Below are 14,200 nucleotides of genomic sequence, written 5' to 3' on the forward strand. Positions count from 1 at the left end.
GGAGGTAGGAGTCAGTGGCCTGTCAAGGTGTCCCAAGAGCAAGGTTTGACTCAATAGATTGGTACAATCTGTTCCAACAGCTCATCAGCATTGGCCAGAGATCAAGGGCACAGTTGCCCATAACAGACATGGTTTACCTAGCACTAGGATTTTCCTAGATGAGCAAGAGGGGAAGGGAGAGAAACCATGCCAGTAGAGGGAAAACCCAAGATGAAAGGTTTGGATGTAGGTTGGCAAGAGCAGTGGGAAGCGTTTGAAGCAGTCAGATGTGAACACTCACCATTTGGCTGTTGTTGGATATAGGAATGTAGCAATCTGTAGCCAGGAAAGGGAAGCACCAAAACCAGGAAAAGGGGAAGAATCCCATCCTCTGAGATAGACAATAGGTGCAGTACTTCTCTGGAGTCCAACTGACCTGAGAGGTGGATTCAGCTGGATTTCCTGCAGCTTACAAGAATTATTCTTTTTTTTCTTTTTTCTTTTTTTATTAATTACAGTTTATTCACTTTGTATCTCCCCATAAGCCCCTCTCTCCTCCCCTCCCAGCCCCACCCTCCTTCCCCCTTCTTCTCGCTTGCCCCTCCCAAGTCCACTGATAGGGGAGGTCCTCCTCTCCTTCCTTCTGATCTTAGTCTATCAGATCCCATCAGGAATGGCTGCATTGTCATCTTCTGTGGCCTGGTAGGGCTGCTTTCCCCTCAGGGGGAGGTGATCAAAGAACAGGCCTATCAGATTATGTCAGAGGCAGTCCCTCTTCCCATTACTATGGAACCCACTTGGATACTACACTGTCATGGACTACATCTGTGCAGGGGTTCTATGTTATCTCCATGCATCTTCCTTGGTTGGAATATGAGTCCCTGGGGAGATCCCTGTGTTCAAATTTTCTGGTTCTGTTGCTTTCCTTGTGGGGTTCCTGTCCTCTCCAGATCTTACTATTTCCCACGTCTTACTTAAGATTTCATGCAATTTGCCCATCAGTTGGCCTTAAGTCTCAGTGTCTGCTTTGATCATCTGTAGGGCAGAGCCTTTCAGAGGCCCTCTGTGGTAGGTTCCTAGGTTGTTTCCTGTTTTCTTCTGGGCTTTTTCCAACTTCTGGCTATTACAGATTGGGAAAGAATCTTTACCAACCCTTTGTCTGACAGAGAGCTAATATCCAGAATATATAAAGAACTAAAGCTGAAAAGGAGCAAACCAAGTAATCCACCTAAAAAAAATGGTGAACAGATCTAAACAGAGAACTCTCTGTAGAGGAATATCAAATGGCAGAGAAACACTTAAAGAAATGCTCAACCTCATTAGCCATTAGGGAAATGCAAATCAAAACAACCCTGAGATTTCACCTTGCACCCATCAGAATGGCCATGGCCAAGATGAAAAACTGAAGTGACAACACATGCTGGAGAGGTTGTGGAGAAAGGGGAACCCTCCTCTACTGCTGGTGGGAATGTAAACTTGTACAACCACTCTGGAAATCAATCTGGTGCTTTCTCAGACAACTAGGAATAGCGCTTCCTCAAGATCCAGCTATACCACTCCTAGGCATATATCCAAAAGAGGCTCAAGTACACAATAAGAACATTTGCTCAACCATGTTTGTAGCAGCTTTATTTAGAATAGCCAGAAGCTGGAAAGAGCTCAGATGCCTCTCAACTGAAGAACGGATGCAAAAATTGTGGTACATCTACAAAATGGAGTATTACTCTGTAATGAAAAAGAAGGAAATCATGAAATTTGCAGGTAAATGGTGGGACCTGGAAAGGATCATCCTGAGTGAGCTATCCCAGAAGCAGAAAGACACACATGGTATATACTCACTCATATAGACATATAATATAAGATAAACCTACTAAAATCTGTACATCAAAGAAACTAATTAAGAGAGAAGACCCTGACTAAAACATTGAATCCCCATCCCGAAAGGCAAAAAGGATGGACATCAGAAGAAGAAGAAGAAAACAGGAAACAACCCAGAAACCTGCTACAGAGGGCCTCTGAAAAGCTCTGATCTGCAGACAATCAAAAAAGAATTATTTTTAAGTTTTACAAAGGAGATAAAATTTTAGACATGCTAGCATCACAATTGTAATCTGCACTGAAATATACACGGTAGAAAAGTTAGTGGGAATAAACATTTATGTTAACAGCATTAGCATTTTTTAAGGTACGCTTTGAAAAGGCAGAAGTCTTTTGTGAGGTAGAAGGGACTAAAACTCACTTGATCTTATCCTTTACTATGATTACACATTATGGAGATTTAAAGGAGATTTAAAATCTTGAGCTTGGAACCATAGTAGGTGGTATATGAAATGTTTTTGTATTAGAGCTAGATTAATAAATCAGAGCTCTATTGATAAAGGATAAAGCCCTAGATAGTTAATATAATAGTAGCATAGCAACATAAGGAAATATTAAGCATTTTTATCTATTTAGGATACCTTGAATCACCTTAGAGCTTGCAACATTTATAACTTGCATTTACAAAACTTAAGACACTTTCTTAGACCCTCAAGGGTTTACAGCTTGCATCTACCAACTTTAACACACGTTCTTAGAACCTCAAACATTTATAACTTGCATTTTTCAACCTTAAAACACTTTCTTAGACCCTCAAACAACATTTTTCTTAGTCCTTTGTATCTAGTTATTTCTTATGAGACATAGGCAAGACTGTTGTGAACATTTATCGTCCTTTAGCTAAAGGAATGGGAAAAAGTTACCTTGGAGGTCTGTTTCTTGAGTCTGGCAACAAGGCATATTGTATCTAAACCTGACAGTAACAGCTTTAGAAGACTTAAGGCCTGGTCTCCTGCATATGAAGAGAACTGAGAAGGCATCTCAAGTCTCCCAAAACAAGTCGGCAATATGACCATGGGACCCCAGTGCGAAGCCAAAACAGACCTGCAATGTTACACTGGGCTGGCAAGGGTAGTGGAAGTCAATGATTCTAGGAGCCATTTTTCCTCTGCCAGGTCAAGAAGCTCAAAGGCTGGAAGTATCTGTGGCTTTTGTGCTGGTTGAGCCTCCATGGGTGGGCCCAGAGGACAAGCCTGCATGGGACCATTTTGACTTCCAGAAACCAGTCTCCCAGCAGGTGGCCATGGCTTGTTGAGGCAGCCATGTTACCAGCATCCCCTTTGGCTACATTTGAAACAGTTACCTGGAAGAATCAACTTTTGGCTATACCCGGGTGGGATGAGGCATTACTGATTTCTTGTTTTCTGTATGGGAATGCCAACAGCCTCAAAGCAGCAGCCAAATTCTGGAGCATAGTTTTTGCTATAGATGAGCCTGTCAGGGAGGCTCATCCCTTATTATTTTTACCAGCTCCTATATGATAACTCAAGGTCCATCCTCAGCTGTTTATTAAAGATGGCAGTTTGTATTTATAGGACTATAAATATATATATTTTGGCCATGTTAGAGGACTTGAACATCTATGAGATGACTGACTATTAACTTGCATTCATTAACCATCAAATATTAGAACTTTAGATTTTGTCCCTGTTAAGTTGGAGCCTTAAAAGTCATACATATAGTCCATTAAAGTGGGATCATAACAGTTTTCTATATGGTTTATATATAAACAGTTCATAGCTTATAAAAGTCTAAGGCTATACTATAGATTAATAATATTACCATTTTTAGAAAACAAGACCAAGCATATTTTAACCTTTTGATAGTGAAGATATAGCACAATGATCAAGCCTTAATGTAAATAAATGCCTCTAAAAGTAATAGATCTTAATTTAGAGTATTGGTAAAAACTTGTATGTAGTAACCCTGAGTTATGAGTTTTTAAACCAACAATATAGTAGAACAGTATAAAGCAATTTTAAAATTACATTTACATTTATTATAGAAAATCTATTAGCCAAAAAGCCTAGTGGTGAATCTGGATCATAGGCAGCTCATGGCAGGAGAAAAAGCATTTATTAATTTAGGAATTGATAAAGATATAGGCAGTTAGACATACATTTCAAATTAGCTTAATTTGAATGGACCTTTATAACTTTGAAATTTTAGCATTATATAAAAATTATTTTGAAGCAGGGTTGAATCATATATATTGTAAAATGTATCCATACATGGTCCTTGTAAAGTGTAACTTTGAATTTTTATAAAAATTCATACCAATTTAAAATGAGACTTGTTGCTGTCCTAGTCTAAAAGGAGATAAAATAAACAAAGAATTAATTATGATTAAAAATTTTCATACCACATGACCACCTTAAGGTTTACAGTTTAATTTTAAGATTCTTTTTTTGAGAGTATAAAAAGAAACCAGAGAATATATTTAGTGAGATGGCAGGCAGAGAAAAACAGACAAGACTTTGAGAAAAGAGAAATAAGAAATTGTTTTTTACTTCATAGATCACTCTTAGTGTTACTGGATATTACTGGGTATTAGACATTTGAGTAGGGCAAATGTAGGAGTAGACCCCAGAGGTTTCCCTAGGAGATGAGACTATGAGGAAGATGTTCCTTCAAATGAGAAAGGGGAAATGGACCATGCAGCTAGTGGTTCATCAACCAAATAGCCACGCCAAGCCCAAGAACCTCGGTGCCTGATATCAGGGCTTTATCAGCAGTAAGGCCAAGTTTTCCTAGCACGAACTTCATCTGTGGGAAAGGATAGGGGCAGATAGTCAGCTTTAGAATGGAGGTAAGAAGGGACACAGTGGCCTTTTAGGGTCTACAAGACTTCAGTTTTGTAGCTCTGAAAACAGTGGGACAGAAACAAAGTAGTAAAACCAGGTGGCAGTGGAGGAAACCATGGCATTTATTATTACTATTACTATTACTATTATTATTATTATGATTATTATTATTATTATTATTATTTTGTTTTGTGTTTTTATAACCAAGGTGGCTGCCAATCATGTGACTGTCCTTGATTGCCCTAAGTGAACACGGCGGTGAAACCATGTGCTTGCCCTTAGAGGAGATGGCAGGGAAGCCATGGCTCCACCCTCCTTATCCCAAAATCAACATGGCAGTCAGCCATGTGCAGTGTGTGGCCATAATGGCATACCGAGACCAGGTGCTTGCTGGTGGGATGGCTCTCCTGGCCTGGTGCTCTTTGAGCACGTGGCATGGCTGATCAGATGTCTGCACAGCTGAAAACCCTCCTCTGCAAGCCAGCCTCTCGTGGCAGGCATTCCACAGGAGATTTAAAATCTCACCCATGGGACTTGGGCCTCAGGCAGCAGTGCAATCTACAGACATCTGTGTGTGCCCAGGGTCCCCAGCAATTGCTTACCTAACAGCACTTTAGAAGCAGGCTGTGTCTGTGTCTGAAGTGGCAGTTTCAGCCTCTTGCATGAGCGGTTTAGTTTCCCCAAGCCAGTTATGGCACAGCTTGAATGTGCACCCTGTACCCGGTGCTCTGAGCACATGGCAGGTGTGCACAATAAGGGCCAGACAGTTGAGAGAAAGTGTAGGTTTTAAGGCACATATAGTTGAGTACTGGTTACAGATAGGTAGAGTAGAAGAAAAATCTGTTGCAGGCATCATGGTCTAAGTAAGGGTTCCTGGTATGGCCAGACCAGGTGCTGCCAGGAGAGCCCTTCCTGGCCATCACACCAATGTTAGGACCAATGAAATGATGATGGGCACAACAGATTTTATATGAAAGACGATTATTAGATGGAGATGAAAAAACAGAAAGTGAGAGCGAGACATAATAGAGGGAAGGGAAGGAGTGCCCCAAAAGAGAAAAGGGAGAGAGCAAGAGAATAAGAAGGCAAGAGAGCAAGAGGGCAAGAGAACAACAAAGTGGCAGGCTGATCCTTTAAAGGAGAAATTTAACCATGGCAGGCAACAGATGATGACATCATAGATTGCTAGGCAACACAGAAGCAGGCTGCCTAAACACTAACAGTAAGGAGACCGAGATAGAAGAAATGTAAATAAATGAGTTTTTTTTTAAATTTTATTAATTACACTTTATTCATTTTGTATCCCCCCATAAGCCCCACCCTCCTCCCCTCCCAGCCCTACCCTCCCCCCCTTTCTGCATGCATGCCCCTCCCTAAGTCCACTGATAGGGGAGGTCCTCCTCTCCTTCTTTCTGATCTTAGTCTATCAGTTCTCATCAGAAGTGGCTGCATTGTCAGGGTTCTAGGTTATCTCCACGGATAGTCCTTGGTTGGAGTATGAGTCTCTGGGAAGTTCCCTGTGTTCAAATTCTCTTGTTCTGTTGCTCTCCTTGTGGAGTTCCTGTCCTCTCCAGCTCTTACTATTTCCCGCTTCTTACATAAAATTCCATTCGCTCTGCCCGTCAGTTGGCCATCAGGCTCAGCATCTGAAAGTACACCAAAACAGACCTCCTCATGTCTCTCTTTCTCTTTCTCCCTGCTGTACCTGGGACCCTCCTTTTGGGACCTGGATCCCACCTTAACTCTCCTGCCCTTTGTAGGCTGTTCAGCTCTTTATTGACCAAACAGAGATGATGGAGAACAATGTGTTCATAACATTGAGACAGGAAATTCTTCAATAGTAATTGCAATACCAGAATCTCTTAGCCCTTAGCTCACCTAGCTCGGTTCTGCAATCAACAAGGAATATACAAAGACACATCTTAATGCAATGTGAATGAAGGTCACCTCTACACCAGAAGGTGTTTTTGGCTATCTCATTGTTGTGGGCAATGACCAGAGCTTTCTGAATGTCCTAGTGGGAATAGCCCTGACTCATGAGATGATTAAGCTCCCTTAAGAACTTCCCTGAGGGGACAATGGCAAAAGAGTTAGCAATGGTGCTCACACCTCACTGATAGCTACTTGCTTTTCATTCAGAGTTGATTCTCTGAGGAAATGATTGGGGGTGGGGTGCTCAGGAACTTGGAAACCCTCATTGAAGTTTAGGAGATCACCATCTAGAGACAACCAGCCAAAGAAGGAGCTGGCATCAGAGATGTCAGAGAGGTCCACCTAGCCAGTGCAGCTAGCACAAGTGGCTTAGGTACATCATACCTATCATCCTCATTTTCTGATTCCTTGGGGACAAGACTGGTGTGGGCTGGAGCCAGATTCCCTTCCCAAAGGTGCTGTTTTCCATTACAAATACTGCCTGGTACTAAATAATAGTGCTCTTTTTAAAATTTTTTCCTTTACTTGGGGTGTGTAGGCCTCTACCTCTTTCCAACCACCCCCCTGCAACCTTAAGTAGGAGAGAGAAAAGGTTAGTGGGGAAAGAAGGCCCAGACCCCTTTACTTCTCCCGGTTATTTAGGGTCAACAGGTTCTTTTAGGGCTCTTGCCAATCTTTGTCAACCACAGATTCAGCTAGTAAACTCCTCCATGCTGCTGTTTCCAGAAGCATTTCTCCTCTTTCTATCTCCTCCAACCACCACAACCAGATCTGGTTGTTGCTCCAAACTGCTACACACCATGTGCCAACACCAAATGCCTCATCACACCACACCAAACACCACACTGCCTCTTTCTCACCCCTCATATTTATACTGTCTGTGTCCTAGGCATTGCATCTCTCCATGCCACACGTGGGAGGCTGTTACCAGCTGGCAAAAGCCATGCTCCACAGGAAACAATTACAGGTGTAGACAAACTATAGCCCAATTAAATCCCTCATTTGGGATTAAAACAAAAGGATATTTGCATAGCATACAAAGAAACCAATACTTCCATTACATTAACTGTGTGCATTGCTGCATATGTACAAACTGTCAATCTGAAGGTCACAGTCACATGCTCTTAACTCTGGGTTGCCTCTAAAGGACATTTGGGCTCTGGTTTCTGAAAGCCTATGGACCTAGATATGAGAGTGATACACTCTGTATCAGCTGCCCTTTCTTCTGACTGTACAGGTACCAATTTGGGCATAGGAATACACCAGGTAGCAAGAGGGTAAGCATCAGAGGCATATAAAAAAGGCTTGACTTTTGGGGGCTCACTCTCTGAACCATCTGTTGGCTACTACTCATATCCGTGGAGGTATCCAGACTAAATGTGCTTCCAAGCTTAGGAACATCTATATTGGTTTCCATTGATGAAGTCAATGAACTTAAAAAATAAGTACAGGTTACAAACAATGTTGATGCTAACATATCTAAAATGTACCTCTTTTTTAAACTTAAAAATAGTGTAAGTTTCAGGAAATTGACCTGAATCCAACTCTCATGGGTGAAACTCCAAATAATCACCCTACCAATCAACAGCCTAAGGTTGCACATTTCAGAGGGTGGAATCCCCACTTTCCCTGGTTTGGGAGCTTTCCACCTTCAACTACCAAGACCACAGCCTAAAAGTTGCAACTGTACACCTAAGGAAAAAAAATTCTTCCTAACCTATTTAAATTTATCTTGTGTAGACACTGGTGATGGATGGAGCAAATGTCTCAAAAACATGTTAAATGTGGGCTCACGGGAGCTTTCCACTTTTCTTCTAAATCTGAGCCAACAGAAAAAGAGCATTTCTCCAGCATTAGTTCAGAAAGATGTATTTTTCTTTTAATAAAAAAAAAAAACCCCAGAGACTGCTTACTAAGTAAGAGATCTTGTGGGGAAACACAAACTCACAATATCCTGGAGCCTTTGCCTCAGAGAGCAGCTCTCAACCACCCATTTGGAAACACTGTCCATGTCGTGAAAGAAGCTGATTCCATAGCACTGCTCTCACCTCTGAAGGGCGCTTCAAGTTCTACCACACTTTTTCTCAGTGTTCAATGAACCCTGAGTCTTTGTGGAACATAAATATTTGTTCTTCCCTTACCATGGGACATGTTGAGAATACAAGTCATTTCTTAACAAGTCTTCTTTCTGGAGTGACAAAGGAGTTCCTGCCCTTCTCAATGCTTAATTCAAAAACCTCAGAGATCTCCACAGCAAAGTTTAGTTTTCATCTTGAAAAGGTCTTTAAAGAACTTAGTCCCCACTGTGAGGAAACATTTTCGCTTATGTTTTCTCTCTAACCTATCTAACTTTAACTTCATCGTCTTCTCTTAAAATGTGTGTATGTACAGGTATTTGTTCCAATACTGTGCCAAGTCCAAGTGTTTCCTCAAAATCTGGACAGCTTTAAAGTGGTTAGCCCCAGGTGGTCCTGAAGATCATGGATTTCAATGAGTCAGGCCTGATAGAGACCCAGATAGTTACTCCAGAAACTGGGCAAGGACCTCAGATGGCACAAACAACCCACTTCCTCTCTGATGGCAGGCCTCGTTATGCAGGCTTGCCCCTGTTATGGGACCAATTGTTCTCATTTGTCTATGTTTCTTTCCAAACCTTTGCTTTATCCTTTTCCTTGGGGATAGATTTGCAAAGTCTCCAGGATGGCAGTTAACCAAATGCTTCTGCACCCATACCTCCCACTGATCACCAGTCCTTGAAATTCCTGACACACACACACACACACACACACACACACACACACACACACACACATTGTCCCATGCCTTCAGGAAGTATCCAGATTTGAAGTACACCTATACCCAAAAAAGTCAAGGTATTTGGGAAGAACCTGTTTGCCCCTGCACAAGCCAAAGAACCCCATCTGCTATTCTTCCCTCTCTTCACCTGCAGGGAGAAAACTCCTGGATGACATGTCACAACTCCTTGACCTACCCAAGCTTCTTCCCAATGGCGGGGCTGGGTTTTTGACCACATATGGGCACAATGTCAGCTCCTAGCTGATACATCATCATTCCTCACCTAAGCTTCATAAAACCCACTTGCTTTAGCCAGAGTGTACTGCTGACCTCCACCTGTGGAATTGATGACCCCAGTCCTGCCCTCAGCAAGAGTTGCCTCCTAATAAACTGCCTTTATCTCCTTTTATTCTGATTTAATCTGTCCTGTATCTGCATCACCAAGGCAGAGAAAAAGCCTTTTAGAAAGGGTTTATTCGGCTTACACTTCCACAATTGTGTTCATCACCAAAGAATTCAGAGCAGGAAGTCAAGCAGGGTTAGAACCTGGAGGCAGGAGCTGATGTAGAGTCCATGGAAGGATGTTGTTTACTGGCTTGCTTTCCCTGGCTGGCTCAACCTGCTTTCTTATATAACCCAGGACCACCAGCCAGGGATGGCAGCACCCGTAAAGGACTATGACCTTTGATCACTAATTGAGAAAATGCCTTAGTAACTATGATGGGTCTCATGGAGACAATTCATCAACTAAAACACCTAACTCCGTGATGACTCCAGCTTCTGTTAAGTTGACAAAACCAGCCAGTACGGGTCTAATACCCTAAATATGTATTTTTTTAAAGTTTAAAAATACCTTGACATCAAGAAAAGATGACAATTTTTTTTAATTTTAATTTTTCTTTTTAGTTACAATTTGTTAACTCTGTGTCCCAGCTGTATCCCGCTTCCTCATTCATTCCCCCTCCCCAACTCCCTCTCTGGTCTCCTCCCTGCCCCTTTCCAAGTCCACTGATAGGGGAGGACCTCCTCCCCTTTCATTTGACCCTAAAACAAGACAATTTAAAGGTGGTGTAAAGACCAAATCTGAGAATTCTCAAAAGAGGAAACTCAAATGGCTAAAAAACATTTAAAGAACTGGTCAACATCCCTAGTCGTTAGCATAAGCAAATTAAAGCTACTTTGAGATTTCACCTTATACCAGTCAGAATTGCCAAGTTGAATAATGTAAGTGACACTTCATGCTGTCAAGGAGGTGGAGTAAGGAGAACACTCATCAATTGTTCTTGATTGCATAAACTTGTACTGAGAGACCAAGGAATTGACACTTCTGAGGGCTGCCCCATTGCCCAGCCTTTGGCTGCCATTTCAGCCTTCCTAGCACCTTGATGTCAATGGCCCCATGGTCAGCACTGAAACAACATCAAAAGAAGAGACCTCCACCCCAAATCTCACCTAACAGGCTAAAATTCTAAGTCAAAAGGGGCTCCCTGACATTAGCTATTATCTTGGGGATATGCTTAGCTGGAGTAGGAACTGGCATTGCAGCACTGGATGTACAAAGTCAAAATTATAACAGCTTAAAGGCAGATATTGATAAAGATATTCAATGCCTTGAGAACTCAATCACCCATTTAGAAAAGAATGTTGATTCTTGGTAGAAATAGTGTTGCAAAGCAGAAAAGGCTTATATCTGTTATTTTTACAGCAGTACCGGCTATATGCAGCCCTTAGAGAGAAATGTTGTTTTTATGTAAACCAGTCAGGAATGATTAGGAAATCCTTAGCAATAATAACAGACAGCCTGGAGAGACCCTAGAGAGAAAAGATTCCAGAGGATGGCTTCCTAACCTTATATCCACCCTGATGGGATGCATACTAATTTTGATTTTTAACTTTGGGCCTTGATGGCTTTCATAAAGGAATGTTTGAGAGTGATACAGCTAATGGTACTCAGATCCCATTGTTGAAAGGTAAATCTTACAGCTATGACTGTAAGATGGACTCTATATCATGGACTCTACATCAGCTCCTGCCTCCAGGTTCTAACCCTGCTTGACTTCCTGCTCTGTGTTTTATCTGGAAGACCCAAGATTGATCATTGGAAGAGGAGAATGAGAAATCAAAAAATTAAAAAGTGTTTTGGGGGGGGTATTATTTAAGGTTTGGAGCACAGGCCTGGGTGAAAGCCAACCAGGTGTACACATGTCCAGCCACCTGAGGAAAGGAACTAGCCTTACTGAATTCTTTCCCTGCTCACTAGAAATACAGTTGCTAAGAAACCAGCCCAGATGATCAGGCCAGAACTGTTTTTGGTCTTGGTGCCTAAAGTAAACCAATCATTTCAAAAGTCAGTTTCCCTTAGTCAATCATGTAACACCAAGGCATGTAACTCCCTGCTTGTGTTTTTTTTTCCCTTTAAAAACCTTGTTTCCCTAGACCATGGGGCAGCACTCCTCCTCTTCAACCAGGGAGAATGCTGCAACCCAGGCTCGAGCTTGTAATAAAAGATCTTCATGTATTTGCAGCAGAGTCGATTTCTGGTGGTCTTTCAGCGTTTCATGAACTGGGCATAACAGTACATCCAATATGGAAATCAATGTGATGGTTCCTCAGGAAGTAGGGAATAGATCAAGTTCAAGATGCAGCTCTACTACCATTGGACATACACCCAGAGGACACTTCATCCTACTACAGAGACTGATCATTCATAATATCCAGAAATTAGAAACAACGTAGATGTCTACCATCAGATGAAGGAGTAAGGAAAATGTGCTACATTTACATACTAGAACATTATTCAGCTATTAAAAAGTGATGGTCATTGCGCTTTTTATTTTTCTGCTTTGTCCTATTCTGATATTTTTTTTACCTTTGTTTTATCTTGCTGAGTTTTTTTTATTATTGCTTGGAGATTTGTTTGTTTTATAAGGAAAGACAGAGAGGATGTGGATCTGGATGGGAGAGGAGAAGAGGACAAACTGATAGGACTAGGAAAAGGGGAAACCCTAATCAAAATATATTATATGAAAAAATCTTTTTTTCAATAAAAGAAAAACATAAATTTTAAGTGGTGGGGTATAGTGGTAATCCCAGATAATTTCTATGGCTACCATCTTGGCTTACTTGGGAAGCCCCAGGTACAGTGAGAGACACTGCATCAAAGCTTCCACATGAACATGAACACATATCCTTTATCTGTGCACATACACAAAGCATACTCACATTCACAAAAACCACATTGTAGATCATGTATGTCTATATAAATAATAAATAAACAAGTATGTGAAAATTTCATATAAGGATCATTGGGGAAATGTGGTAAAAATGGAAAATTTAAATTTGCATTATTTTTATACCCAGAGAAATTTTAATTAGTAAGCAGAATTAAAACTATAATTTAAACCACTCTTTATGACTGAGAGTAGAGTAAAATGTTTTCAACAGAAGGCTTAAAAAGTCACTATGAGCAAGAAGCTTCTTTTCAGTAACCTCAGCATCAAGGACATTTTTATGATATAAAGTAAAAATGAGAAAAGAGAATTTATGTGAATATAGCAACTTACGTTGCACAATGAACTTAAGAACATTATAGTACTCGGCATCAGAAATGTCAAAAGAATGTGTGTCCGTAATATCAGAAATTATTTAAAATCATATGAATATTCTCACTTTGCTACTTGAACAATTGAAATTTAAGAAGAACCTGTAATTTAGAAAAAAAATTACTGCTGCTACACCAGCATGGCAACTACACCCATCTAAAACTCCAGTTCCAGGGGATCCCATGACTTCTTCAGACCACTGTGAGTACCAGGAATGCATATATGCATGCAAGGTGGCATAGCATTTGTATATTCAAATAAAAACAAATGAATCATTTTTTAAGGAGGAGAAAAAAATTTTTACAAAACATAGTGGCACTTTGACTTCAAGAATTAAAGCACATTGGTTATTCTCTTGTCAGAACTGATTTGTACTAAAGGAGTTATGGTGGGATAGGCATTCATCACAAACTTCTGAATAGTCAGAATGAAGGGGTCATACTTCCATGATTGGAATGAGGTAATTGAGATGATGAAGTCCACCCAGTACATGATCACAAAGAAAACGACCAGCAGCAAGATGGTCTGTGTGGCCCTTTTCTCAGGGGATGCTCTCAGGTGGCTGATGCTGTGAAGATGCTTGCATTGCCTCTGATGTCTGAACAAGATTATCACCATGTATGCACTTGTGGTAAGCATGACTCCTACAAGAAACACATCTCTGGATGTTGTCAGTGTTAAAATCAATCCTCTGATGATGTAATTCATGGGGAACAATGAGCAGGATTTGGTGATCTTCATCTAGTTGGTTGCACTCATATTGATATAAGCACCAACATAGAATATCAGGGTACTACTGAAGGACAAAATGAAAGACCAAATACAGAAGAAAGAATGGATCATGTGTTCTTTTAATTTATGTTTAAATTTTGTCAACAAGGAGTTACTGGGACTGATAGTGACAGCCTGGAACACACTCAGGAGGCAGGTGATGCAGATAGAGAGGCCTCTCAGCACCCTGTGTATGTAGAAAGTCGCCTTACATTTGAAGTCATTCTCAATGTTCAGTGACTCAAATATGTCTGTAAGCCAAATGTCCCCTCTTGTGAGGATCATCTTTATGTGAACGAAGGACAGTTGACAAGACATCAGGTCTGTGGGCTTAGGTCTGTGACCTAAGATTATGAAGGTATAGAAAAAAAGAAGAAACATATTGGACAGGACTCCAAGCCCAGCTTGAAAATAAAGGACATTCCTGAATGAAGACAT

The 14,200-nt window shown here is 41.0% G+C and overlaps 1 protein-coding gene across 1 annotated transcript; it reads right to left on the reverse strand.

Moving 5' to 3' along the window:
• Nucleotides 1-13,324: 13,324 nt before the first annotated feature.
• LOC129676872 (vomeronasal type-1 receptor 90-like) lies at nucleotides 13,325-14,200 on the reverse strand. The gene is given in 1 exon segment (XM_055607394.1): nucleotides 13,325-14,200. A coding segment is annotated over 1 exon segment (876 nt).

This window comes from Psammomys obesus, unplaced genomic scaffold (genome assembly GCF_907164565.1).
Source record: "Psammomys obesus unplaced genomic scaffold, mPsaObe1.curated_primary_1811, whole genome shotgun sequence".
In the NCBI taxonomy this organism is placed as follows: Eukaryota; Metazoa; Chordata; class Mammalia; order Rodentia; family Muridae; genus Psammomys; species Psammomys obesus.